This window comes from Pelodiscus sinensis, chromosome 3, assembly GCF_052426305.1.
Source record: "Pelodiscus sinensis isolate ZL-2025 chromosome 3, ASM5242630v1, whole genome shotgun sequence".
NCBI classification, from domain to species: Eukaryota; Metazoa; Chordata; order Testudines; family Trionychidae; genus Pelodiscus; species Pelodiscus sinensis.
The window spans coordinates 114,387,654-114,415,442 of record NC_143054.1 but is presented as its reverse complement, the minus strand read 5'-3'; the positions used below and the strand labels follow the sequence as shown (position 1 = coordinate 114,415,442).

The following is a 27,789-nucleotide window of genomic DNA, read 5'->3' as shown; positions in this document are numbered from 1 at the left end:
CCAGGGTGGTGCAGCCACAGCCTGGCCCTCCCCAGTGGCAAGGAGAGCTGGAGCTGCCTATCCCCCATAAGTGGGGGGAATGTTGACGAGCATAGCGAGTAAGGGGCATAGCCCCTAGTAATATCTTAAAATCAAGATAATAAAAAGAACACTGAATTTGCCTGGTTCTTGATCCCGGTGTAAGGGAGATATTTAATCAAGTTTTCATTCACCATTATCTTTCACCATTTTAAATGAACTTTCAGCTTCACATTTTAAGTCAGTTATACGAAATTTCTCTTTAATGAAATTTACAGTGACAAGTACGTGAAAGATGTCAGCAAAAGGGTTTTGGAAGTACTGTTTTCCTGCACATTAGAGACATTGTAGAAGTATTTTTTGCTGTTATAGTAATAGAAGTAACAAAGACCCAGAAATACTGTTTTAATCCTTTCAATTAGTGGGAAAACAGCCTACGATCATTCAGGATGGGAAGAAGTTACATAATTTGTATTTTCCACAGATGTGTAATATCTTTGGTCATTCTAGCCCCAACTCGCCTTTTCATAGATGCAGCTATCTTATTTCTGACTCTCTGTAGGGCTACATATGTCTCACTGTTTAACAATAATGTTGCCAGTTTCTGACTCTGTGCCCAGTTTTTCCACCTGAGAAACCCCTAGTACAAGGCTGCTCACTGAGATTGCAAGGCCAGGAAAGATGGCCCCTAACACTTCCCTCCTTTCGAGCAATGTCTCTTCAGTAAAAATTTAAAAAGCAACCAATAGTCCAGCAGCACCTTAGAGACTAACAAAAAACGTAGATGGTATCGTGAGCTTTCATGGACACAACCCACTTCTGACGAATAGAGTTAAGGGGTCCTGGGTACAAATAGAGAAAAAGAGGAGGTGGGGAGGAAAAGAAAAGGAAAGAAATGGGGAAAAAATATGGTCAATTAGAGTGTCCATGCTAAATGAGGCTAATAGAGCGGGCTTTAAGTACCCAGGTCTTAAGCTTTTTATGTCATTATGGCAGGGCTACTCAAAATGCAGCTTGAATCCTTTGAAAATGGCCTCCACTGGGAACACGCTCCACAATGGTGAGGCATCTCCCAGGCAGGGCGAGCACTGAAAGACTCAAGTGGACTGGCTGGAAGACACAGAAGAGGTGCTGGTAGCACAGGGGCATTGTGGGAAGTGCTTTGTATTCATGCTGGTCAGTGTGAAAAGTTATTTACATATATATTTGCATGTATATGCAGCCACACTTAAGTTGCAGCCCTCGGCATATGCTGAGAGTATCATTGTGGCCCCTGGGGCTTCCAGAGTTGAGTGGCCTTGCATTAAGGTGTTGAATGTAGCAGCCCATTCAGTTCCAGTCATTGTTCAGATCTCAATTCCAGGTGTAAAACTTGTAAACAAAACCAAGTTCTGTAGCTTCTCTCTCAAGATGGTTTTTTAAATTGTTTGTAATAATATAATCACTTTTAGATCCATTAGTGAGTGCCCAGGCAAGTTGAAATGTTAACCCAACAGGTTTCTATGTGTTATTTTGAATATCTGATTTGTGTCCATTAATACTTTGTCATAAAGACTGTCCAGTTTGGCCAATATACATGGCAGAGGGGCATCTCTGGCACTAGATGGCATAGAACACACTGTTGGTTGTGCAGTTATATGAGCAACTGTTGGTTGTGCAGTTATATGAGCATCTGATACTGTAGCTTATGTAGTTAAGTCCTGTGATGTCATTTGTATAGCTGTGTAGACAGAGTTGGCACCACAGCTGATTGCAGGGATGGGTTCCTGGATGATTATGATGGAGGTGTGTTGCGTGGTTGCTGGAAAGAATTTGTTTGAGGTAAGGGGGTTGTCTGTAGGCCTGTCCCCTCAAAGTCTGAGAGAGTGAGGGGTCACTTTTCAAGATAGGTTGCAGATCGTTAATAATGCACTGGCGGGGTTTAAGTTGGGGGCTGTAGGTGATGACCAGTGGTGTTCTGTTGTTTTCTTTGTTAGGCTAATCTTGAAGCTGATACCTGGGTACTTGTATGTCTCTGTCAAACTGTTTTTCATTTCCCCAAGTGGGTATTTAAGGTTTTGAAATGCTTGATATAGATCCTGTAGGTCAGTGGTCTCCAACCTTTTTACACCCAAGATCACTTTTTAAATGACAGACCAAGCCAAGATCTACCGCCACGCCCTCTCTATTCTCCTCCTCTCCATCACTTGCTATCCCCTAGCCTTATACTGCTACTTTAAAAAAAAAAAACTCCCACCATTTCTCGCAGCTACTCACCTGTGCTGTTGCTCGGTGAGTAGCTGCTCCTCAAATGAGGAAATCTAATGTAAATGTACTGCGCAGGCACGCAGTTCAGAGAGGGCTCAAGAGCTACTCTTAAAGCCTCCGAGATCTACTGGTAGATCGCGATCTACTGGTTGGTGACCACGGCTGTAGGTGTTTGCCTGTCTGTGGGACTGGAGCAAATCCAGTTGTATCTTAGGGCATGGCTGTAAACAACTGATTGGGAAAGCTGTCCTGGAGAGAAGCTAGAGGCATGCAGGGAAGTGTAATGGATAGCAGGATTCCAGTATAAGGTGGTGGAAATATGGCCGTCGTTTAATTGTGTGGTAGTGTCAAGGAAGTTGATCTCTTGTGTGGATTGGTCCAAGCTAAGGTTGATGGTGGGGTGAAAGTTGTTGAAATCCCTGTGAAATTCTTCAAGGGTCTCCTTCCCACGACTCCATATAATGAAAATGTCGGCAATGTAGTGTGTAAGTAGAGTAAGAGTATTAGGGGGCAAGAGTTGAGGAAAGGTTGTTCAAGGTCATCCATAAAGATATTTGCATATTGAGGGGCCATGAGAGTGCCCATAGCTGTGCCGCTGAATTGAAGATATAAATTGTTCCCAAATTAGAAACAGTTGTGAGCAATAGTCAAAGAGCTCAGTCATCAGGCATGCAGTGGTGTCATCAGGGACAGTGTTCCTGATGGCCAGTAATCCATCATTGTGTGGAATGTTGGTGGAAAGAGCTTCTGCATTGATGGTGGCCAGGATGGTGTTTTCAGGAATGCTCTGTAGTTTCTTCAGAAAGTCAGTGGTGTCTCAAAGATAGAGAGAGGAGTGCTGGTAGCAGGGTCTGAGGAGAGAGTCAATACAACCAGATAATCCAGCTCTAAGTGTGCCAATGCCAAAGATGGTTCATCCAGGATTTCCAGGTTTTGGGATCTTGGGTAGCAGATAGAAAGCTCCTGGATGGGGATTTGAGGGTGTTTGTGTGTAGATTTGGTCCTGAGTTGTAGTGAGAAGTTTCATGAGCAGGTGGTTTAGGAGTTGTTTTTTTAAATGGTTATTCTTTGGTAGGATCAGAGGAGAGAGGCCTGTAGAATATGATGTAAGTGAGTTGTCAAAAAACACCTTATTGCCTCTATATAAAACCATGGTACACCACATCTTGAATGTTGCGTACAGACGTGGTCGCCTAATCTCAATAAATAAATAAATAAATAAATAAATAGGCATTGAAAAAGGTTCAGAAAAGGGCAACTAAAATGATTAGGGTTTGGAACGGGTCCCATATGAAGAGAAATTAAAAAGACTTGGACTTTTCAGCTTAGAAAAGAGGAGACAGAGGGGATACGATGGAGGTCTATAAAATCATGACTGGTGTGAAAAAAGTGAATAAGGAAAAGTTATTTACTTATTCCCACAATATAAGAACTAGGGGTCACCAAATGAAATTAATAGGAAGCAGGTTTAAAACAAACAAAAGGAAGTTTTTCTTTACTCAGCGCACAGTCAGCCTCTGGAACTCTTTGACAGAAGATGTGGTAAAGGCTAGGACTTTAACAGGGTTCAAAAAAGAGCTAGATAGATTCATGGAGGTTAGGGTCCATCCATGGCTATTAGCCAGAATGGGTAGGAATGGCATCCCTAGCCTCTGTTTGTCAGGACATGAGTGACAAGAGGAGGGATCACATGAGGATTACCTGTTGTGTTCCTTCCCTCTGGGGCATTTAGTATTGGCCACTGTCAGCAGACAAGATACTGGGCTGAATGGACCCAGTATGGACGTTCTTATGTCTGGCAGGCTCCTATTCATAATCAGCACCTCCTTTGTCAGTCTAATTATAATGTTAGAATTGTTAGCATTGCATTCTGCATGGCTGAAGTTATGTGTTACATGTCATTATTTGCTGACAACGACAGCCAATGCTTGTTTGCGGAAACAATCGATGTAAAAGTCAAGACTCTCGTTACAACCAGCAGCAGCAGTCCACATAGAGGACTGCCTCTTGTGGAAGTACAGAGGGCTGCAGCGCTGTCCGAGGCAGCCCAGGATGGTCATGAACACAGGCTGTTCCTAGTACCCCTTGCAGACAGGAGTAGCTTGCAGCAAACCTGAGCCCACTGTGGGGAGAGGCTGCTTTGTGGCAGCCTCCCCTGCCCACCATCCCCGCACCGTGGAGATGGTGCTGGGGGGGAACTGGCTTTTAACCTGGCTCCCCCATAAGACCAGCTCCTGCTTTTCACATTCCACTGTCTCTTCTGATACAGAAGCTGCAAGGGGCAGGGGGAAGTAAGTAGTCGAGTAGTCAACTACTTGACTAGTCGCTTGCATCCCTAATGGAAACTTCCACTTTCATTCTTTGATGCTTATAAATCATTGACCCCCCTTCACAGGCAAGCCAAACAATCCATTGAGGAATGCTGGAATAACTTTTATAGTGGAGTGCTGACAGCCATTGAACCACTCTGTCAACCCTGAATATAAAGAAATCCACTTCAAATCAGGGGATGCTGCAGCACCACCATCATTCTAGTTTCAGCACCTATGAATCTATTAATTTGGAATGGACTTCAAAGTGGAAGAGATCTCTAGTGTTAATGCCTGCTTTCTATATTGTGGAGATTTATTATTTACAAAGCTCAAACACGGTAAGACTGCTTTTGGAGCTACTGGCACAAGATGGTCACATCTAACTTGGGCTCTAGTTCAGAATAAGTATTTATTTAGTGTGTTAAAAACACCTGTTTATTTTTCTTCAGTAGCGCATTAGCTTTATGTGTTGGGATGCTGTATAAATATCACATTCAATTTATTACCTTTATGATGCAGGGCCCAATACCTGAAGATAGCAAAACCTGAGCCACGATTTCTGTCACTTACAAAATGAAATAGAATTTTTTTTTAAAAAATGAAGCTTTGTGTCAATAATGTGAAGCCATCTTACCATCTAGGTTCTGAAACATACTTTAGAAATTAGCAATTTTATCTTTAAATGTGGTACAGTAAATAGTCACAAGTGGTCAAATAGTTTGATTAAACAGTTTTAGTTCTCTCAATGTCATGAGATTTCATATCGTGGAGACATGCTCAAAGCTGCAAGTTAGTTCCATTGCTTACATTAGGTCACCTGTTCATGAGACATTAATTCCAAGAGAACTAAAGTTGGAATTGCTTATAAATATAAGGCACGGAAGAACCAGAATATTTAAAAATATGGTTCTCACAGAATTAGCTGTCAAAAGGATGGAAGCCATCACCTCTGAAATTTGTCAGTTAAGATCAATTACACAACTTCTGTCACAACATAATTGTTTCTCGTCAGATAGAAGTCACACAAAAAAAATTACATGTGTTTAAATACTCTTGTAATTTTAAATAAGATTTTCAGAAGACAATTAAATCAGATGTTATAACAGACAGAATTCACAAATACAAGTGCACTGAGCAACTCATAAGATGTACTGTAACTCATCTTGCTACAAGACAATTTACTTTCAGTCATGTAACTAGTAAAGGAAAAACAAAGGCACAAGTCAGAAGGGCTTTTATCTAAATATGGAAGGACTAGAAATATATTCTATGTTAAGAATCAAACAAAATGCAGTCTATATAGATAAGACTTCTCTTCCTCTTTAGCTATTGTTACCACAAGGCTTTTAAAATGATGACATGCTCTAATGTAATGATGCTCTGATGACTCAATTTCTAGGTGCTTAAAATATCCTAGAAATACTGAGTCATACAGGCAGCAGCATCTGAGCACATCATCATATAAGCCCCAATATTTTCTTCCATGTACGTCAACTGGAGTTTTGCTACCGACATTAAGATCAGGCCCATTAAAAAACAAAAGCAACAACAAAAACAACCTTATGCTGGAAATTGCAAAAATGTGAAGAAACCCATGTGTCATTTGAGAGCAGGAAGTTTATGACGTCTATTCTAAACAAGAACAGCTAGAAATAAATTAGTAAGTAGTGGGTCATGTACTTCAGGCATGACACCAAACAGATTTACATTTATGTGGCACTGTGAAAGTCCACATTTGTTTCTCTCATATGGGAAGAGTAGTTTTTCAGGGTAAATTTGCTTTACCAAGCATTCCAACCCAATAAATCTTGTTCCTGCTTGACAGTTTTATAGCTGTTAACATCTTGGCATTTGTTCTCTTTTGGCCTAATCCTGCAAACCCTTACGCACATAAGTAAACCCACTAATTTCAGTTGACTACTTGTTGAATAAGGGTGTACAGGAGTAGATCTTTTGTTTGTAAATAATGCTTACAGCATTGTGATCTCATTCCTTGAATTAAGTGTTGCTTTACTGAACTCCCAAAGGGTGGAGAGTGCTGAAAGTATCAGAAAATGGACAATGAAAACTTTTCCAAGTAACAATACTATTAATTCGTATTTTGTTAAATACGTCTCCACAAGAAATCAATTTCAATAACTAAGGTGGTTTTTGTACAGAAAAAGTTAAACCTTTTATAGGCGTGAACAATTTTCTAGCACTTCATTTAGTTCATTTGATGAGAGATGCTTCTCAGTTTTTGTGTGAATTATCTAAACAAACCCAAGGGGCAGTTCACTTTTGCATACAAGAGAGCCAAGAAAAGTAGTTCTACTTTGGTTTGTCACATTTGAGACCACTTCATTTTTTCAGCAAATATAGCAGTGAAAAGACCAAAATGGAAAGGAAATTAAGAAATTAGAATTAAAAAAAAATAAGCATGCAGATAAAATAAAGTTTTACTTCTACATTTTGGAGACCCTCTCTGTCCTCCTTAAAAAGGCATTTATTTTGTTTCAATTATTAAAAATATGCCTGTTATTTTTTGCTAAAAACCAAAATGTACTATGCATTAGGGATATAAATGAGTAGTCAAATATACAATTAACCGATAAGCCTAGGCTTATCGGTTAATCTTCTTGATGATTCACCTTCCCCCCCCACCCTTACTGCCTCTGTATCAGAGGCAGCTAAGGATAGCTAGCAGAAGCTTAAAAGCCAGTTCCCCCCAGCACCAGCTCCACAGTGTCATCCTCTACTTCCCCACAGTTCTGCTTCTTCTGTTGGAGGCAGCAGTTCGGTGGGAGAGGGTCAGGCCATGGAGGGCTGCTGCAAAGCAGCCTCTGTCTGCCCTCGCCCCTCCCCCCCCGCCATCAGCAGTGGGCCCAGACTTGCCATGGACAGAGGCTGCTCCATTGCAGCCTCCTCCCTTCCCCCCGCAGCAGCCTGTTCATGGAGAGCTCAGACCAGGGCTGCTGACACCCCATGCTGCTGCCTCTGTAGCAGAGGCAGCAGCACAGGGCAGCAGACAGCTGATCTGCACGGGAAGCTGGTTTTTAAACTGGCTCCCCTCATGGACTCGTTTCCACCTGTCACCCTGCGCTGCTGACTCTGATACAGCCTCTGTCAGCAGCAGCTTCTGATACATGGTAGGGGGCTCCTTGGGAGTGGGGCTGGAGCGCACTAGCTACCAACCCCACCCCCAGGGACTATAGAATAGTCAAGTAACTGCTAAGAATTCATGAGGTTACTCAACTATTCAGTTACCCAATATCTAACATCCCTACTATACATCCTAAAAAGTTTCTTCTCAAGAAACCTCTCAAGATATTAAAAAAGGCCCAATCAAATAAACAGATCCACGCAGGTGGATCAATAGCCTACAGAATCCCATGGGCTAAAATGGGATTCCATGTTAGAGTAAAGGTCTACACAGATCTCCAAGGAACTGAGCTCAAAACTGGCAACTGAAGATCTAATCCTGCCAAAGCTTATTAACAAGTGTCTTTGCTCAAGCAAGTAGTGCCATTGACTCCAAAGAGAGTAATGCAGGGATCGGCAACCTATGGCTCTTTAGCTGATCAAGCTCAGCCTCCCCTCGCTCCTCCCATAGCAGGGAGCCTGCGCTGGCACTCCAGGTGCCCCCCACCACCACCTCCTGAAAGATTGTCAGATCCAGCTGGAGGAACAGCAGCGCATGAACATGCTTCCTGAAGGCTTTCCCCTGATGTAGTTTGGCTCTTTGGTTTGACCTTAAATTTCAAGTTAAAAGCCAAGTCTGATGTTAGCAGTACACAAGCACACACAGTGTACTTGACATACTGGATCCTCTTATCATAATCTTTTTTTCTTGCTGGAAAGAGTGACTCGCAAGTTCCAAACTGGCCCTCCCAAGGAAAGGAATTATCTATTAAATAATATAGATCTCCAAAAATATGCTGAACCGGAGACCACATTCTTTAGAAGACAGCATGCAGCTTCCTGGTATATTCAGCACCCCCCACTGAATGAAGCTCAAATATGACACATGACATAATACAAGTGAACTTTGCAAATAAGGAGAGAAATGGATGGGTCCAAGAAACCAGTAGGCAAATGCAGAAAGAATCTGAAATGATTTCTCTGAAAGGGTATTTCAGAAGCCAATATAGTATTTTTCTCTTTCAAATAAATAAGATTTACAAGAATTAATGTAGTCTCTCTGCACATCTGTGAATTAGAGAAGTATTCCCCCTCTATTTACACATAGCAGAACTGAGTAAACAGAGAAGTTAATACCAACATTTTCCAAAATATTTGCTGATTTTGGATGCTTCAAACTTTAAGTACACACTCTCAGATACCTGTCAGCCTGATTTTAGAGGTGCTGAGTAACCATACATTCCATTTAAATCGATGAGAGGTCTGAACTTCTAACTTCCATTAAGCTCCAAAAAGATGGGGAGCCCTCCCCCCCAAAAAAATCAGTGAACCATTCTGAAAATGTTGGCCTTTGTGATTCCTTCAAAGTTAGTAAAAAATCCACCAAGTCCCATTCTCTATCAGTATTACATCCTCAACTCTGTTCCCTCCTTCTTTCTACGAACTCTGTTGAAGTAGGCTAAAAAGGCCACAGCCATAAAACGCAGATTTTTACTATGAACTCCTTCTCTCCTCTTAAATTTCCTATTACTTCAGTACAAAGCTGGTAATGATTGAGGAAGCGCTAGAGACAGAGAAAGATAAAAGGATTGGAAAACATGCCTTATCAAGAAAGACACAAAACTCAATACAATATATTTCACTCAAAGAGAAGGTCAAGGGCTAATTTCATCCCAGTCTAAGTAGCCACAGGGGAAAAGAAATTTGACAATACAGGGCACCATGATCTAGCAGGTGTTACAAGATCTAATTGGTTAGAAGTTAAAGCTAGACAATTCAGACTTTAAATTTTCAGAGAGAATACATAACCATTGGAGTAGCTTCAGGGGTTGTGGTTGATTTTCCAATCACTGGAAATCTTTAAGTGATGGGTTTCAAAAAGAAGTGCTCTAACTTAAACAAGAATTAATTCAAGGAAGTGCTGTGGCCTGTGTTATGCAGGAGGTCAGACCAGATTATCACAATGGTCCCATCTGGCCTTAGAATCTACGTATACTGTAGTTAAAACTGAACTATGAGAAATAAATGTCCAAGGTCAACAACCCTAGTCTAGGATTATGTACTGCAGCTTTTTCCATGTGCATTTCCAACATTTGGCATGTTTTGCATAGGAGTCAGCTATTTCTGAATGGTTGGGATTAAAAGTGGTAAACAATTCTATTTCATTTATAGGGTAAATGATTAGTTGGCTAACTTTGTGTATGCTGCATATTGACACTAAAAACAGTCTTCTCACACCAACCATTAAAAAGTAAAATAACACCGATTAATTGCTTCTCCAAAGTTCACAACTGACAATTAAACAAGTTTATCAAATTTAATCCCCAAAACCAGCTGTGTCTCAGAGGTGATACATGCCATACAAAAAACCTCAAGAGAAAGTAAGTTTGACACAGCTAATAGAAACTTACTTACCAGCATCTCAAAACAAAAAGCCCACTTTTCAATTTGTAAATACTGAAAGTTAAAATAAAAAAGCAATACAAAAATTGTGCCTAAAAATTAATAAAAGAAGAATGAAAAATAATTGCTGCTCTTCTGCCCACAACATTAGTTAAATTAGGGACAACATGATCGGTCTTCTGTTTCTGAAGAAGTTTAAATCAGGGAGCTATTTAAAAAAAAAAACGAGAGCACAACTCTCTACATTTATACAATTAAGTTAATTCTGTACCAGAAAAAAGTAACAATGGCTCTTCATAGCCTTCTTTAAATACAGTGCAGGACCTATTCCACATTGAAATGAACACGATTTGAACTGATTACCCCAATTGCAGAAGTACATATTTGCCAGAAGCAATGCAGTTTTCCCCACAAATGACCACATGAAGTGCCCTTTGTGTCCATGGGCACACACATACACACTTAACGCAAGTTAGTCTATACCAAAAATATTAACACTGAGCCCAGTCCATCAACATTCTAAACCTCTGATACATATCAAACCCAATTTTAGGTGTAAGGATAAAAGTTTCAAAAACACCTATTTGATTTGTGATTTAGGCTTCTTATCTAAAGAGTACTGTGACTATAAAATATTATTAATACACTAAATTGGATATGTACAATATACAAATCTGTGACGTATTAAGAATCATATTATCACTATTTTATAGGAACATGGTCTACTACTAACACAAATGAACTTTCTAAGTTGCAGAACTAGTTTATGCAACCCAGCTGTGTCCCAAAAACATTGTTTCCAATACTGTGACATGGCACAATAAGTAGAACACTTGTTTTCTTTAAAGGTACTTTTGAACTTTAAAAAAAGTTAAAATAAAAAAATACTAATATAGCAAATAAATACTGTTGGAAACTTAGACTGGTTCCAGAAATGCAAAGCTCAATTACTACATTCATTTTCTAATAATATTCAGAAACAGCAAAAACTAATCTCATCATACATTTTAGAAACCATATACACAACTAAAACTCAGACATAACTCCAAATATTGCTAATTCACATGCTACAAAATAACATGGCAGAAGGAAAACAGTATTTTACATAATCTACAAAAAACAGAAAATTATTCAGAAGATACTTTTTTTATATATCAGTTTTTATAAGAGCAATTAGAGATTACAAGTGGCCGATTTATTAGTGGTATTCTTGTTTTATAAAGTGGAACACACACACAAATGCACCACTACAGGGTTTCCTAGTCTCCCGTACCAGACAACATTTCCACAAATGGCATCCGGTTCGTCCGATCAGGAAAGTTGGCAACCCTAGCCATTAGAAGAGAATAAATGAATTTATCCTACTGCAATCAAACTCACTTGAAAAGATACCCTCGATATTTGGACATTATCAGGTGTATAAGCCCTATTACACTATACACAAAAAACAAGCAATGCTGCCAAGCAAATACACAGAATCATAGTTCCATTGAGCAACTAAGTCTTGTGTTTGATGTTTTTGTAACACAAGTCATTGTATCCCATACTAAAGCTATGTTTACACTTAAAATGCTGCAACAGCACTGCTGCAGTGCTCCTTCTGTCTACTGGGAGGTGTCTAAATCAAGGCTTAGGTCACCTTAATTGTGGGTCTTGGGATTTGAAAACCCTTGAGTAACTTAGCTGGTTAACCTAGGTCTCAGGTGTAGACCAGGCCTTAAGACCAGTCATTTTCCTTCCTGACTGAATGGGAAGTATAGAAAAAATACAGGACAGAATGCAAAGTTGAATGACATTCAGATCTCTAGAGATTGGTTCCAGGAGGACTTTTTCCCAAGGACTCTGAACAGTCACAACTACCACTTATGTCAACAGGAGCTGCAGGCACTCAGCAACTCTCAAAAGTAAAGGCCCAAGTTTGTTTGCATGTTTTTTTTTCCCTTTCACAACTGTGAAATTAAAGAGATGTGGGGTGTTCTTCGGCCCCCAAAGATTTATTTCTTTGTTTTACAAAACCGAGTGTGAAGAGAAAGGTGTCCACGCCACTTCTTTGAAAGGTCAATGAAAAATGTGCTTGAATTTAAAAACACTCCCCCAAATATTCCCACCTAAACTATGCCACTACTGGCCACAACAGGAGACCCCAAACAAGACACCGCAATGAAACTGACCAATCTATCCAGACAAGATAAAAACACACACCCACATCATAAACAGCGAGACACGTTTCAGCTCTTCCAGCTAGTATTAGTCTTCAGGTTAGGCGGCTGTGGTTTATTCGGCGCAGAGAGGGGTGTTTAAACGAGGTGCAGCTGCGGTTAGCACCTCAGGAAGGGGTCCCGTCCGCTCTGTGGGTTACACGGGGCCCGGGCCAGACGCTCGCTGTGGGGCAGCGGGACCCTACCGCCGCCTGCGGGCTCAGGTGACAGGCCGCCAAGAGCGGGCGGAGAAAAAGTTCTCTCTGTTAAAACTTTGCGACGCTGGAAACGCCTCTTCCCGCCTGGCAGGCCCGGGAGCGGGTCCAGGGCCCACGCCAGGCGCGATCACACGCCCCCCGGGTGGGTGTCTCCTGGAGCGCCCGGCCCTGGCGGTTACACGCCGGGGGGGTTGGGGGGGGGGAGGCCACCCCGGGACCTGCCCCTGCCCCGAGCCGCCCTCGGGGGGTTGCACCCCCACAGCGCCCTGGGGCCGCCCCCCGCCCCACAGGCGCCAGGGCCGGGCGCAGAGAAGCACCAGCCCCCCCCTCGCCCGTAGGGCCCCTGGGACTCGCCCTCGAGAGGGGGCGCCCCACGCCGCTCGCCCCACCCCCCCGCGGCCCGAAGCGAGCCGGGCCCCTCACCTTGGTGGCCATGGTGCTGCTGGCGCGGGGCTCCCGCCGCGCGTCTCTCCGGCCCGGAGCCGCCGCCGCCGCCGCCGCCGCTGCTGGGCCGCAGCTACTCCCAGTCACAAAGCCACCGCCCCCTCCGGCCGCCGGGCTGCTCGGCACAACCGCGCCGCGCCGGCCGGGCAGGAGCTAATGTAGCACCAGGGCAGCGGCCCGGCCCCTCCCCGCTCGCGGCTCTCCTCTGCCCCCTCGCCTCTTTGTTCGTCCCGCTCTCCGCCCGTCGCGCTTCCCCAAACGCTCCCTGTGCCCCGGCGCACGCTGCTCGGCTGGGCGAGGGTAGAGGATTGGAATCAGAGAGGCGGCACGTGAGGTGCAAAGCCGGAGTTACTACGGATTGACACCGATTTAATGGCAGAATTTGATCCTGACTACTTAGATTTGCCCCAACTCTCCTCACTCATTTGCCGTAAGCCTCAGTATTTTCTTTGGGTGCTTTGCATCTTAGGTAGTTTGTACAATCGCCCTAGTCACTTAAAATCTTCGGTTTTTAAGGGGGGGGGAGTGTTAACATAATTTTTGCTTCAGCCCTTAATGTACTGCAGGGACTATTGGTAGATTCATTTGACACAGCTGACATATTTACCCTCCTACAAAAAGAGACCACCAATGCAAAAGTGAATGCATTTTTAAGCAACTGTTCCCATTGCCAAATATTTCCCAATGCAAATATTTTACTCTCAGATGAGGTGTTTTTTGTTTGTTTTTGCTTTTTCTATGAAAGTAGGTATCCTCCATTCAGTCTTGGAACAGTAATTTCAGAAACCTGGACCTCTAGGAAATGAATCTACTATCACATCAAGTTTCCTCTTGACCTCAGTCTTTTGATGTGTAATTTGTTTGTAAGCTGTGTGTCAGCTGGGCCTCAGCAAGCTGATAGTATTACAGTTACACATAAAAGACCAATCAGGCTTATTGTACTAGACACTATATATTATTATTTATTTATACTTCATGCCATCAGGTACATCTACATAGCCCACAGCAGCGAGCCCCCCAATCCCAGTTCACAGATTTAGGATTCCACTGCTGATGTAAGCATATTAAAAGTAGCTGTATATATGTTGGAGTGGCAGCTCCGGCTCTGAAGCCCAAAGAGGAGGATTCAGAGCCCAAACCAAAATGTCTATATGGCTCTTTTAGACGTGGTAGCATATGCCCAAGTCTGTTGACCCCCGCTTGGGAGACTCGCTGCTACAGCCTGTGTAGAAATACTCCAGGTATCTCAGTTACAGACTAGGACCCCATTGTGTTAGATGCTATACAAATAAAGAACCAAAAAGATAGGCTGTAAGCTCTTTGGGGCAGAGACTAAGGCCTGGTCTACGTGCTTAGGTGTGAAAAATTCACACCCCTGAGGGACATAGTTAATTTGACCTGGTACCTATAGGTCAATGGAAGACTTCTGTCAACCTAGCTACCATCTCTAAGAGGAACTGATGCAGTGCTGTGATGGAAAATCCCCATCGCTGTAGCAAGTGTCTATCCCACAATACTACAGTGGTGTACCTTTAGCTTTGCCACTGTAATAGTTTTAGGCTGTGTCTAGACTGCATCCCTTTTCCGTAAAAGGAATGCAAATTAGACATATCACAATTGCAAATGAAGCGGGGATTTAAATCCCCCCTGCTTCATTAGCGTAAAAATGGCTGCCGCTTTTTTCCGGCTCGGAGCTTTGCCGGAAAAAAGCACCAGTCTGGATGCAGATCTTTCAGAAAATAAAGCCTTTTCCAAAAGATCCCTTATCCCTCATTTTAAGAGGGATCTTTCGGAAAAGGCTTTATTTTCTGAAAGATCTGCGTCTAGACTGGTGCTTTATTTTGGCAAAGCTCCGAGCTAGAAAAAAGCGGCAGCCATTTTTATGCTAATGAAGCAGGGGGGGGGATTTAAATCCCCACTTCATTTGCAATTGCGATATGTCTAATTTGCATCCCTTTTACGGAAAAGGGATGCAGTCTAGACACAGCCTTAGTGTAGACATACAAGACAAGAGACCAAAGACAGGGCCTTCCCAAGGTGGGTGCAGGGCCTGATGTTATCCCCCCTCCACCAAGTGCTCTAGTCATAAGATGTGAAGCCTAGGGCAACCTCCCATCACAGACCCTGCCCCCTTTCTATCCGTTCCCTAAGCCCTGTCCCTTCTCCACCTCCTTTCCCCCTTATTTTCTCCTCCGAGCAATGTGGCCTGGGGAGCTTGGTGCGGCAGTAGTAGGGGTTGCCCCCCCACCACCACCACATGGGTGGTGGGAGCTAGAATGTCCCAGTAGCTTGCTCTGCCCTGCCATGCCACCCTCCCAGCCTGCTGTGTCCCGCTTCTCCGCAGCAGCAGGAAGCAGAGTGCAGCGGGCCAGGAGGGTGGCATAGCAGGGTGGAGCAGGTTGTAGGGGTACTCTGGCTCCTGCTGCTGTGTGGTGAGTGCAGGCAAGCCCTGCTGTCACCCCATACCAAGCCCCTGTATATCCCAGGTCTTTCCCATCTATAGGATGGTTGGAGCGGCCACTGCAGGACCCCCAAAAGCCTGGAACCCAGGTGGCCACCCCAATTCGTCCTATGAATGGCACAGCTCTGCAGACAGAAGCAGGAGGACAAGAAAACAGAGACAATATAGTCAACATGACAGCTTATTGTCTCACTCTACAGGCTTACAGTAAAAGACAGTTCTTTTTCCAGTCAATGTATAGGCTAGGGAAAAGCTGCAATAGGGTGAAACAAATTGAGGGGGACAGAATATAATGGCTTTAATACAAACATATTTTGCATAGATTATCTACATGCCTAGTTTGCATAGATAGCTATTTGAGGGTGTATTTTGTTTGGGGTTTGACCAGTAGCAACATCTCAGCTTCAATCCAGTTTTTTAAAAAGTAGTGTAAATGTACAAATAGTCAATGAGTCAAGCATTATTATTCCTAAAAATCATGTATAATACTGTGAAGCTACAAAACACCTTACATGCATATTTCTGTATCTGAAGTGCTTACAAGCTTCTTTTGCTATGGGTAACTTTTTCCACTAAGCCAGGCAATTTTAACAAAACAGAAAAACAGCATGCCCACAAGTCTTTTAACTTGGAAATGAAGTTGCAACTTTCCCCGCCTTTTATGTAGATAAAGTGAAATATATGGGGGTTTTTCTAGGTATCATATTGAACAGCAGCAATAAAGAACACATGTGGCTGCTGCAGAGCAGAGAAGCAGCTGTTTTATAACAAAAAATGCTGTGGTTGGTGCTACAGTAATAAGAACTGATTAATCTGAAAAATATTTAAACTCCATTTTGATTCTGTTTTTAAATTACTTTGACAAAACCAGACAGATGTGCTAAGATGTGTGTATGTTCTAATTGTTTCATTCTAGAACAGTTCTTCAGAATGAACCTCTCATACATAGGAGGAACCTTTCCTCCTAACACTTCAGTGTTTCTCCACTTTGTTCTAAACATCTTGCTCTCTACCCCGATAGCTACTGAAACAACATTTATCTATTATCTTAGATACAAAACAAAGTAATAATTTGCCAGACCTCTTTACACATCTAAAATCTCATCTTTGACTCTAGACAATGTTCCTCCACAAGCTGATCTTAACAAGGAGGTTTATTAGACATGTGTACAGGCAATCAGGTTTTCCTTTGGGGTTTGCCCTCCCTCTCACAGGGGGAAGGAATATTTTGGGAAATTGGTGTCAATTGAGTCTTCCCATGATTATTTGCAGCCTAATAGCTATGTAGACAGAAATGTTTATATGAGGAACTTCCTGGTAGCTGCTCATGTCTACATTCTTATAGGATTTTTTTTATGTGCAGGGGAAATCACAATTCTCTGCCTATCTGAAACCTTCATTATAAGCTAACACAAAAGTCTTAGCACAAACCAACTGCCAATAGGAGACACCTAAAGTGATTTCTAAAACCTTTTGTATTGGTAAATTTTTTGCTGCCTAGCAAGAGTGCTGAGGACTCTCATCCTGATCATAAAAGATTTAACCATGTTCTTAGCTTTAAACGCTTCAGAGGGGTAGCCGAGTAAGTCTGTAACAGGAAAAACTTAACAAACAACAAATAGTCTAATAGCACCTTAAAGACTAACAAAACATGTAGATGGTATCATGAGCTTTCGTGGACATATGAGTAATCCCACTGATTTTAATGAGACTATTCATGTGCCTAAATATTTTGCTGGATAAAGGGAAAAGTACTCAGCACTTTCCTGAATCATGCTCATGTTTTCTATTTGATACATATGGCTTTATCTACTCAAAACCTGATTTGTATTTCTAAAGCCCCATGCCTCAAACTGAAGTATCAATGTGCATTTTAGAAATGAAAAGTCTCCTCTTCTGCATAAAAGCTATTAAGATAGAATTTATGTTGGGTTTTGTTATTGCCCCTCGATAGGGTTGCCAGATGGTTTCAACAAAAATACTAGACACACTTGACATTATAGCACAATCTACATTACATCCTATTTAGAAAATACCAGATATTTATATTTTCTCAGTTTGTTTTCCGAACAGAAAGCTCAAATACCGGACTATCCAGTTCAAAACTAGGCACCTAGGGTGTGTCTAGACTACATGCCTCCTTCGACGGAGGCATGTAGATTAGCCAGATCGGAAGAGGGAAATGAAGCCGCGATTAAAATAATCGCGGCTTCATTTAAATTTAAATGGCTGCCCCGATCTGCCGATCAGCTGTTTGTCGGCAGATCGGGGGAGTCTGGACGCGATGCCCCGACAAAGAAGCCTTTCTTCATCGACACAGGTAAGCCTCGTGAAACCAGGCTTACCTGTGTCGATGAAGAAAGGCTTCTTTGTCGGGGCATCGCGTCCAGACTCCCCCGATCTGCCGACAAACAGCTGATCGGCAGATCGGGGCAGCCATTTAAATTTAAATGAAGCCGCGATTATTTTAATCGCGGCTTCATTTCCCTCTTCCGATCTGGCTAATCTACATGCCTCCGTCGAAGGAGGCATGTAGTCTAGACACACCCCTGGTAAATATGCACTTTTCATAGTAAATATGCACTCTTGTGGTTGAGTTTATTGAACTAAATTTTCCAGGGAAATAAGTGATCATTTCAGTAGAATCTAGTGAAGAAATGGACAATTTCACTAGAGAGGGCTTACTTAGTTAAATGAAGACCTCGTTGTCAAACATACTGTTCAAAATACTTAAATTTGATATGAGTTGTGGCCTCCCATTATGGTGGGAAAGGGGGCCAAGCACATTCCCCAAATCTTTCTAATTCTTGCTCAGATGCTGATCACAGTTGCAGCACCTGGCATACTGCTGAACACAAAGGTTACAGAGGGTTCATGCTACCATGGCTTCTAGCTTCTCTGAATTTGGTAGAGGACAGTAAATGTAGGACCAAGTCTTTACCCACTGTTGTGAACAGCAGATCTGGTCAGCTTCAGAAAGGAATAAATACATCCATGGTGGGCAATCTATGGCCCATTGGAGTTCTATGTATGGCCCACAAGAATTTTTGTTTACCATTACACATGCATAGGATTGCCAGACTCCACTTATGTTTGTCGGAATACTTTTTTTCCCTACATTAAGGTGGCATACACGTAAAGCAAGAGCATGTGAAGTCAGATGCATGATGATTGCACACAACATTGACTGTGAGAGTCATGTGCTTTCTCTGCATCTAATCAAAGTAATGCTATGGTTCAATTAACATACCCCACAAATTCTAGGCACTCAAACACATTTCGTAAAATTACCCTATTCTGGAAGACTGTCTTGGTTATGACAATCTTGCCCATTGAGATGAAGAAGAGCTGTTCATGTGGCCATTAGCCTAGGTTGCTCATTGCTGGAATACTTAGTACATTTTCCTAAGGGCTTTTCCTCAACATCTCCCTCTATTGACAAAGCCACTGCTGCCAACAAAGGGAAGTACCTTAACACTACAATCTGAGCTAAAGGGCAGCAAAGGAAGCTGAAGAATTCACCACAGCCATTGAAATATTCTGTACTGTGTTCTAGAACTAAACTTGTTACATTAGATGAAGTAACTGGAAATATTCCAGTATACAACTTTGCAAATGGAAGCATCTGTCAAATGAAAGTATGATCTAATTCCTGACAGTAGATACAGTAACAATTTTGTTAATGCTTTATTTTCCAATATGTTTTGAAAATTACCACACTAAAGTAAAAAAATTAAAAGGTTACATGTGCCAACACCTTTGCCATATGCCTATATGTCTTGTGTCACTGTATAATATTTGGGAGTTCCGTATCACAAAATTGTACGTCAAAGTTGACAGAAGGTCCACCAGCAAAATCTTTACCTGTTCTTCTGCATGTTATGGGATAAGAAGGCTAATAGCCAGAAACAATTGTTAAATACTTCAAGCATCTCTCTATCTGTCTTTTAATCCCATCACTTATTTGCTTTCTAACAGTAGAATATTATTCTTCCTTTAATGTAAAAAAAAAACCCCAAATAAACAAACAAACAAAAAGCCCTCAACTTTCTAAAGGTTTCTAGTGGTTGAAAGCTGTTCATTCATGATTTAATCTTTGACTCAGTAATAGTAGTTCATAGATTTTTTTTTTTCTTTCAGGATTCACATGCACATTGTTGCATTTAACATTGACCTCAAAGACTCCGAAATCATGGCAAACTTCCTCTCAGCTGACTAAATGTGCCTTTGGTTGAGCTTGTTAACCACTATTCCAGTTGCCAGGGTGTGATGCAAGCTGCTCTTTTCCCACATCTTCTGCCCTCAGAGTATTCAGAAGGTTGTTGTTGTCAAGCTCTCACTGCTGAGGAACCTAAACTGTGAGCTGCATCCACCAATGCATCAGCCCCTGACTCCTCTAGTTTCTAATAGCTGATCTAGATAAAACTTTTCCCTTATAATTCTGTCATCAACATAGCCGCATTTATGCCTGGGGCTAAACTGCCAAAAATATGGTGCTCAGTCCACAAAATTTGTCACAGCCCTAAACAACATAGCTGGTTCAATCTAATTTTTAACTGTAGATGAGATTTTAGTTGAAGATCAAAGATTAGACCCCATTTTCTCCTGTTTCAAAAGTTTAATAGAAGAGGAGCATTTAGACTCTTTCAGTAAACTAACAGACAAATGCCACTCAGCTAATGTGACTTTTTGGGCTCCGCTCACCTTGAAATTCAATAGGGTCGGAATGCCCAACTCCATTAGGTTCCTTTGAAAACAGTGAGAGCCTTATGGACCACTATTGGAGCAACCTTGCTACTTCACTCAGTCCTGTGAAAAATTCAGATTCTGAGTGTCATGGTCAGGTTAATCTAATCCCCAATGTAGACATGACTAGGCTGACCCAAGAATTATTCCATCAACCTAACTACCATTTTGCAGAGCAGTGGATGACTTATATTGACAGAAAAAACCCTTCTGTCAATGTAGACTGCATTTCCACTATGGCACTACAGCCACATAGGTGCAGGACCAAAGACAGGCTATTGTAATGTGTAGACAATCTCAGTGTCTGTTGTTGAAATGGAACAGTTACTTTACTGGGATGACAACCAAAGGACTGATATGCGCTCTAGCTTGCTGTGTTTCCATAACCAAGAAGTTCATTAATATGCTGGCAGCATGCTTTAATGCAGAATTACCAAGTGATAAAACCAGGTCTTAGTAAAACCTTTTCTTTGTTAATATTGTTATACATGACTGTTTCCTTCAGAAACTATCTGTGGCGAAATGGCCAAAAAGACAGATCTTGGCAGAAATTTCCTGAGTTAAACATCTTGTCTTTATTGATTTGCTCAGAAGGAAAAAAATTACATCCTCAAAATGATCCCTAAACAAGTGTAATTATATTTCATGGCTTCCATTAAGTGCATGCTGGTCATCTTCTTGCAGGGCAGAAAGTGTCCATCAAGAAGGAACAAATTCTGATACCTGAGTTTGACGTGTATATATATATATATATATATATATATATTTTTTTTTCTTCTGATGGACCCACATTAGCTGTTGCATGCATGGTATTTCTTCCAGTCCAAGCTAACCCCAGCCTACAAAAGAGTATTTTTACTGAAACATTTTAGTAACCAATGACAACATATACAATAATAGCAAATATTCTTAATAGGGTACTGCAATTAAACGTCCTGGCATTCTAGTAAAGAGACATTACTGTATGGCTAGAGAAAGGGACAGGGGAAAAGGCTTTTTAAGCTGGGTACCTTGCATTGTTTCCAATCCATTATCTGATCTAAGGCAGGGGTGAAAGTAACTTAAATTTCTTTTAGGTACTGTCCTATCGCAATCTGCCTTGCATTAAGGTATTTAGTTCTGTGTCATGATATTTCTATCCGTGGGGTGGTGATAATAATCTCTGTCTCTGAACACTGACATGGTATTTACTATATATAAAATGTGGGTTTTTTTGGTTGAAGCCACAGTGTAAGAGCAAATGAATAGTATAACAAAATATGATGGGAAATTTCAAAAGAGGCTAAGGGAATACAGTGCCCAAGTACCTTTGAAATCCCAGCCAGTGTTGTTAGTGAGACCATATATAGTCCACACAGATGTTTGATCTATCACTAAATCAAAATGAATCCTTAGAGAGCCAAGTATCCTACATCTTCCTATGTTTGAGCATAAAGGTATAAAAGATAAGCTGACATTTCTTCTGTCCTAAGCACCAACACAGCTTTATTAGTTCTTTATGGACATCCTCCAATATAATTGGAGTGAAAGCATCCTCCAGTATATATTGGAAATATGGCTCTCTAGCTACAAAAAATAAAGAGAAAAATGCTTTAGGTGAAGCCAAGAGAACAAGATAGGCTGAATATTTTACAGCCATGTTTTTAAGAAGGTGTAGCATCTTCTCTTCAGGTGATTAAATAGATATCAGAGCTTGGAATTTATTCTGAGGAACTTAAAACTGGTTCTTTAAATTAACGGAAACTTCCTTTTTAAGCCCACAGTGCAAGCGTGTCCAAACTTATTAAAGCTAAGGGGGCATTACACATGAGGCACTGTCATGTGCTCTGTTTGTGGTTTACCACAGAAGGCGTATTTTTAAATACTCAGTTTTTTATTTGAAGAAATAAGACAGAACACATCTGTTCTTGACATAAAAAAATAGTTACCAAAGAAATAAAACCAAAATGCAAAACACTTTCGTACAGTGAGATAAAATATAGATCTAATTGATGAGCGGAGTATAGTTAAGAACATGAAGTGGCCAACTGAACCACCAATAGCATACTAGCCTTTCTGAATCCCAGCTATCTGTTTTTCATCATACTCCCTTCCAGCTCCAGAAACAATTACATGCAGGGCGTGGGCGTCTGGTAGCCAACTGCCAGGCATGGCCATGTCAACACTCCAGCCCCAGAATGCCTCCTGTAGGCGTTCTAGGGGCGGAGTGCTGCTGACCCCAGCACCCGCCTTCCCAATGCTCTGGGGGCTGGGCTGGCTCAGGCTCTGAAGCCTTCTCCCTCCCCAGTGCTCCGGAGAGGCTGGGACGTGTGTCCCCTCCCATATCTTCCCCTCTCTGTGGTGGGGTGCATGTATGCTCGGCACACTGCCTGTCCTCCTCCCCTCCGTATGGTGGGGGCAGGGCCTCAACAGAGGGGGTAGGGCTGTAGGTGGGGTTGGGGGCCTGCCTCCCCCAGTCCCCGCTGCTCCAACTGCCCATGATGCAGGAGTCCTATTATAGAGAGCTGCCACTAGCAGCAGCACAGAAGTAAGGATGATGTGGTATGGTATTGTGACTCTTCTGCTCTGCTGCCTGCTGAACTGGGCCCTCACTCAGCAGCTGCCACTCATTGGCTGCCCAGCTCTGAAGGCAGCACAGAAGGATGCCATTGCATGGTATTACCACCCCCTACTTGTGTGCTGCTTGCACAGCTAATAGCAGTTGTTGTCTGGCCGCTCAGCTCTGAAGATAGCACAGAAGTAAGGGAGGCAAAACCACGAACTCCCCCCCCCCCGCCCAAAAAAATTGTGATGCCTCTTCAATTCCCTTTTGGGTAAGGACTGCCAATTTGAGAAATGCTGGTCTCCCCTGTGAAAACTGTAGTATGAGGTAAAAATCACACAAAAGACCAGATTTCATGAGGGAAGATCAGATGTCATGGTCTGTAATGTGTTTTTCATGGCTGTAAATTAGGTAGGGCTTACATATAATATACCCCAGTTTTGATTATTCAGAACATCACAATAATTTGGCTTTAATAAAGTGAAAGTATAAATCTGAGGGGAACATTATTGAAGTACTTTCATTCTCAGTTTATTTTCAAATCTAGCATACTCAGTAGATAATATATTTGTCAAATAACAAATAGAACATAACATTTTGCAGTGTTATCTCCCTATAGCAATAAGTGAAAACAGAATGCCAAATAATTATAAACTTTTTATCAGGATATACATATTTTAGAGGGCCACTGTCATGCATAATGTCACCATCATTATAAAAGGAAACTACTTAACATTACCTTTCCATCTTTCTTCAGGGAGCTGAGTTTTGAGGCCCAAATAACTGGATAGTGAAATCTGAACCCTTTAGTTAATTCTGATCTCCACTCTGCTTGTAGAAACAGGTTTTAGAAAATCATTTGAAGAAAATGTTTAGAAAATCTTTGAAGAATGTTTCAATCTACTGACAATAAATGCTGATAAATTATCTGATATTTAAAAATGAGTTTTTGTAAGAAAACTTCTGTGCTTCTAGAATTGTAGTGTTTTTATGCACAATTTTCTGAGTTTTTAAAAATACTCTCCCTCTTTAACTGATTCTTAACTGACATTTGCTATTTGTGAAAATTCTATATTTCAGTTTTCATAAATTGCAGAGATAAAGAAGCAATTTTAAAGAAATCATAAAAGAGATAAATACATCAAGAATAGTGAAGGGACCTTAATATTTAGAATATACAAATATGGAAAGCTTCAATGACTGCTTAACATGAGAACAACTTTTGTCAAGAAACAAGCAGAGCACACCAGTTTCAGGCAACAGGGAAATAGGCTAAAGCACATTGAGGAAGAAAAAAAAAACTTTAGTACAGGGGTGGGGAACATTTTTTTGGTCAGGAACTGCTGACCCACATAAAAATCAATCAGGGCCACACACGTGAGAAGCAGCAAAAACAAAACAAAAAACACAAGCCAAAAAAAACCCCAAAACAAACAAACTAAAACAAACAAACAAACAAAAAACCAACCCCCCCCATCCTTAATGACATGGTCCCCAACTGAGGAGGAGAAAAACACTCCACACATTCCTCTTGTACACCAGAGCGTAGGGGAACCTCAGCCTAGTAGATTTTGTGTGATCCAGCCCTATGGTGGGGCAGCAAGGGGGCTGGAGCGCCAGCATGGGCTCCCCAATGCTAGGGGGTCCTGACCGTTGGGGGGCCAGATCCAGGCAAGCCGGGGGCCAATCTAGACCCCCAGAGCCTGAGGTTCCCCACCCCTGCTGTAATACAACACCAGTTTCACTTTGGGCTGTATTAAGTAAAGCACTGGCACTCCCATTAACACTTCCTTTCATATTTTACACAAAGCGGGAAGGTTTATGTGGATTGGGAGAAAGCCACTGTTGTGCCAATATGAAATAAAAGGTAAAAGAGGTGAAGCAGTTAATTATAGACTAAGTATCTTTAGTGCCAGGAAACTGTTTGGAACCTTTCATAGCTACTTGAGGGGAGGAAGTGAGATAATTGTTAACATGGTTTTACAGACTTGGCCTGAACAAAGAACTTGTATCCATTCTAGGAACATAGGCTATGTTTAAAAACATGTTAGCTAGGAGATAGCCTAACGTTGCCCACAATGTTTTGAACATATTAACATATTTTCATTGGTGTTTAAAAATGTGTTAGTGAAAACATATTGGCCAACATGTTAACTATGAGCTGTTTTCTAATCTAAATAGGGCCAAAATGGAGAGAGTTCTTTGAAATAGAAAATAAAAATATTGATAAGGGAACAAAGTGAATGTCATTTAATTGGTTTACTATGAGGTATTTGATGTCAATAAAATAACTCCCCATGACTTCAATGGGCTTTAAAGATCAAGCCTTATGGGAAGTCACAGGGAGGGACTTACTATAGGGCTGCGGTTCCCAACCACTGGTCTGCAGACCGGCAGCGGGCCACGAACCCCTGCTTGACAGGCTATGGCACATTGCCCGTCCACGCCCCCAGCTTTTGATTAACCCTGCCCTCTGGGATTCCCTATAAGGGAATTCCCTTCCACCCACTTCACCGTGCAGCAGCAGGGTGAGTGGGTCGGTGGGCAGGGCTGGAGCTGGAGCCAGGGCCATGGTGAGGCTGACCCTACTGGGGCAGCCTCACTATGGCCCCAGTTCCAGCTCTGACAGCTGCTACACGGCCCACCTGGCGGGGCCGTGTGGAGAATGGCTGCAGTGTGGAAGGGGGTGAGGCCTTGGCCAAGTGGTGAGCCATCGGGGCCTGTCTCAGCAGCCTGGGGCAGGGCCTGTGCCAAAGCCATGTGGTGAGCTGCCTAGGCCTGTTCTGGCAGCCGGAGGCAGGACCTGCACTGTGGCTGCGTGCATTGTGGGTGGCCGGGTCCTGCTCCAGCGGAGGGCTGGGGCCTGCTGCAGCCATGTGGTGGGTGGGTGGAGTTTTCCTGGGAGAGGGGTAGGGACCTGGGGCCTGCCACTTGACGGGGAGGCTGGGACGGCCATGGCTGCGTGGTGGGGGAGGCCTGGGCCTGCTGAAGGTTGGGGGTGGGGAGGGAGCTGGGACCTGCTGTGGGGAGGAGGGGGACAGAACTTGCCATATGGCGGGGGGGGGTCTGCTCTGTCTGGTGGGCAGCTGCTCTGGCAACCAGGGCTGAATAAAATAATATGCGGGGCTGCAGAAGTCAAGGTTGGAGTATATGAGGGGGCAGGAGTATATATTTTGGCAAACAGGAAATGTGTTATTTGCATATTTGTGATTTGCATAATGAATATGTAAATATACAAATGTCGCTAGTCTGCTACAAGTTTGCAAATGGATTTGCTGGACCCTGGTATATAAAAGGTTGGGAACCACTGCTATAGGGCATTGGGACTAAGATGTACACTGCTTGTCTATATTTATGCGGAGATGGATGCTCTGAAGATTGATCTTCCGGAGTTTGATATAGAGGGTCTAGCAAGGAGGTTACAAGGAGAAAGGAAAATCAATAAAAGAGTTTTTCCTATTGAAGTCTCACAGTGGGGTTGACCCAGAAATTCAGTTTAAGGTACGTTGACTCCAGCTCCATAATTCTCTTACCTGAATCTGTTTATCTCAAATACAATTTCTCCCCCAGTGTAAACCTGTCATGAGAGTGGCAGATCTAAACACAATGGACTCACAATCCACCACAATTCTATAGCACCTTCCATGTGAGATTCTCAAAGCATATTACAAACACTAATTCATTTGTCTTGTAGTACCTCATGAGGAAGTTGAGTAGTATTGTTCCTAATTTACAGATTAATTTAAGTACATAGAAATTATGGGCTAGATTGTGTAATCCTTACTCACATTTGTAGTCCCGGAAGGGTAGGCCTCTTCACTGACATCATTGGGACTTCTCATGGGACTAAGTACTCACCAGTGCAAGTAAGGACCATAGTCTCACTAGCCATAACTTCTCTGCCTCTGAATGAACATGTCTGTACATTTGGAACAATATTATTCAACTTCCTCTAACTGTAAGTAATTCTGTGGCAGAACCAGCAACTGAACGCAAGGCTCCAGGATCTGTGCCTTGCACACAAGACTACATGAGATTTGGTACTGAGTCCAACTGAAACTGTAGCAAAAGAAGCCCATCACAATACCATAAAAACTATGTTACTTCACAGTTACACAAACCATGGGTAACAATTGTAGTTTGAGCCAATTACTAGAGATATAGGCAGGTAGGTGAGCTCAGGACCATAACCCCCAGACAAGTGTGGCTTATTCATAAACCATCCTGAGAAACATCAACTTGTGGAACTCTTGTGGTAGTCCAGACTTTGAGGTACATCTTAGTGCACCTGAAAAAAAGAGACAACAAAAGAGACAGCAAAACTGGTCAGTTGCTGAGGTAATACTCCAAGGTAGAGGGAGGAAATGAGAAATAATAAAGAGTAATTATTCCTAAGAGTGATAAGGACTTAGGCTGGAATTTAGGAAATTTGAGTTCAATTCCTGGCTCAGCCACAGACTTCCTTGGACAAGTCACATAGAATTAGAGGAAACTGAATAATATGGTGTGTGACTTCATTAAGATAATACTACTTCCCTACATCACAGGAGTTTCATGAGGTTATATTATTGTGCTTATATATCACAATAATGGGGATTGTATAAATAGTTCAGAACTGCACAGTGGAGGTAATCCTCCATCCTGGATCATTCTAATTTCATTGTGTGGTAAAAAGAGAAAATCTACATTATTGCTTCTCACTCATCAGATAAGTGCTAGTACAGTGTTTCTCAAACTGTGCTCCACGGAGCCCTGGGGCTCCGTGAGACATCTCCAGGGGCTCTGTGAGACTGACAAACTGGAAACATCGATAGATACAACACATACAATCAGAGGATCGCTGGGGCGCCGCATAAGTACAACACATACAATCAGTGGACTGCTGGGGCTCCGCATACATTTTTACGCATGTAAAGGGCTCCAGAGCCCAAAAAAATTGAGACTCTCTGTGCTAGTATATTAAATCCTGAGCTGCATCATGAGTGACTGAGAAGATTCAGGGGCAAAAAGTCTGAGAATCAGAGTTTTCTTTTAAAGACAGGTACCGATGTTCTGTAAATGTATCTTCTATAGTTCAGCT

The 27,789-nt window shown here is 42.3% G+C and overlaps 1 protein-coding gene across 4 annotated transcripts in view; it reads right to left on the bottom strand.

Annotated features, from left to right (window-relative positions):
• SNX9 (sorting nexin 9) overlaps nucleotides 1-27,789 on the bottom strand; it is a 128,115-nt gene that overhangs the window by 96,878 nt on the left and 3,448 nt on the right. Inside the window, exon 1 of one of the 4 annotated variants that reach the window (XM_075924521.2) lies at nucleotides 12,940-13,238. The exons of 2 other annotated variants lie outside the window; for them this stretch is intronic. In XM_075924521.2, the coding sequence (XP_075780636.1) occupies nucleotides 12,940-12,951 (12 nt within the window). In that variant the 5' untranslated portion in view covers nucleotides 12,952-13,238. Of the gene's footprint in view, nucleotides 1-12,302; nucleotides 12,327-12,939; nucleotides 13,239-27,789 lie in introns of those variants that run through there. One more of the 4 variants, XM_006114991.5, reaches the window with a different exon arrangement.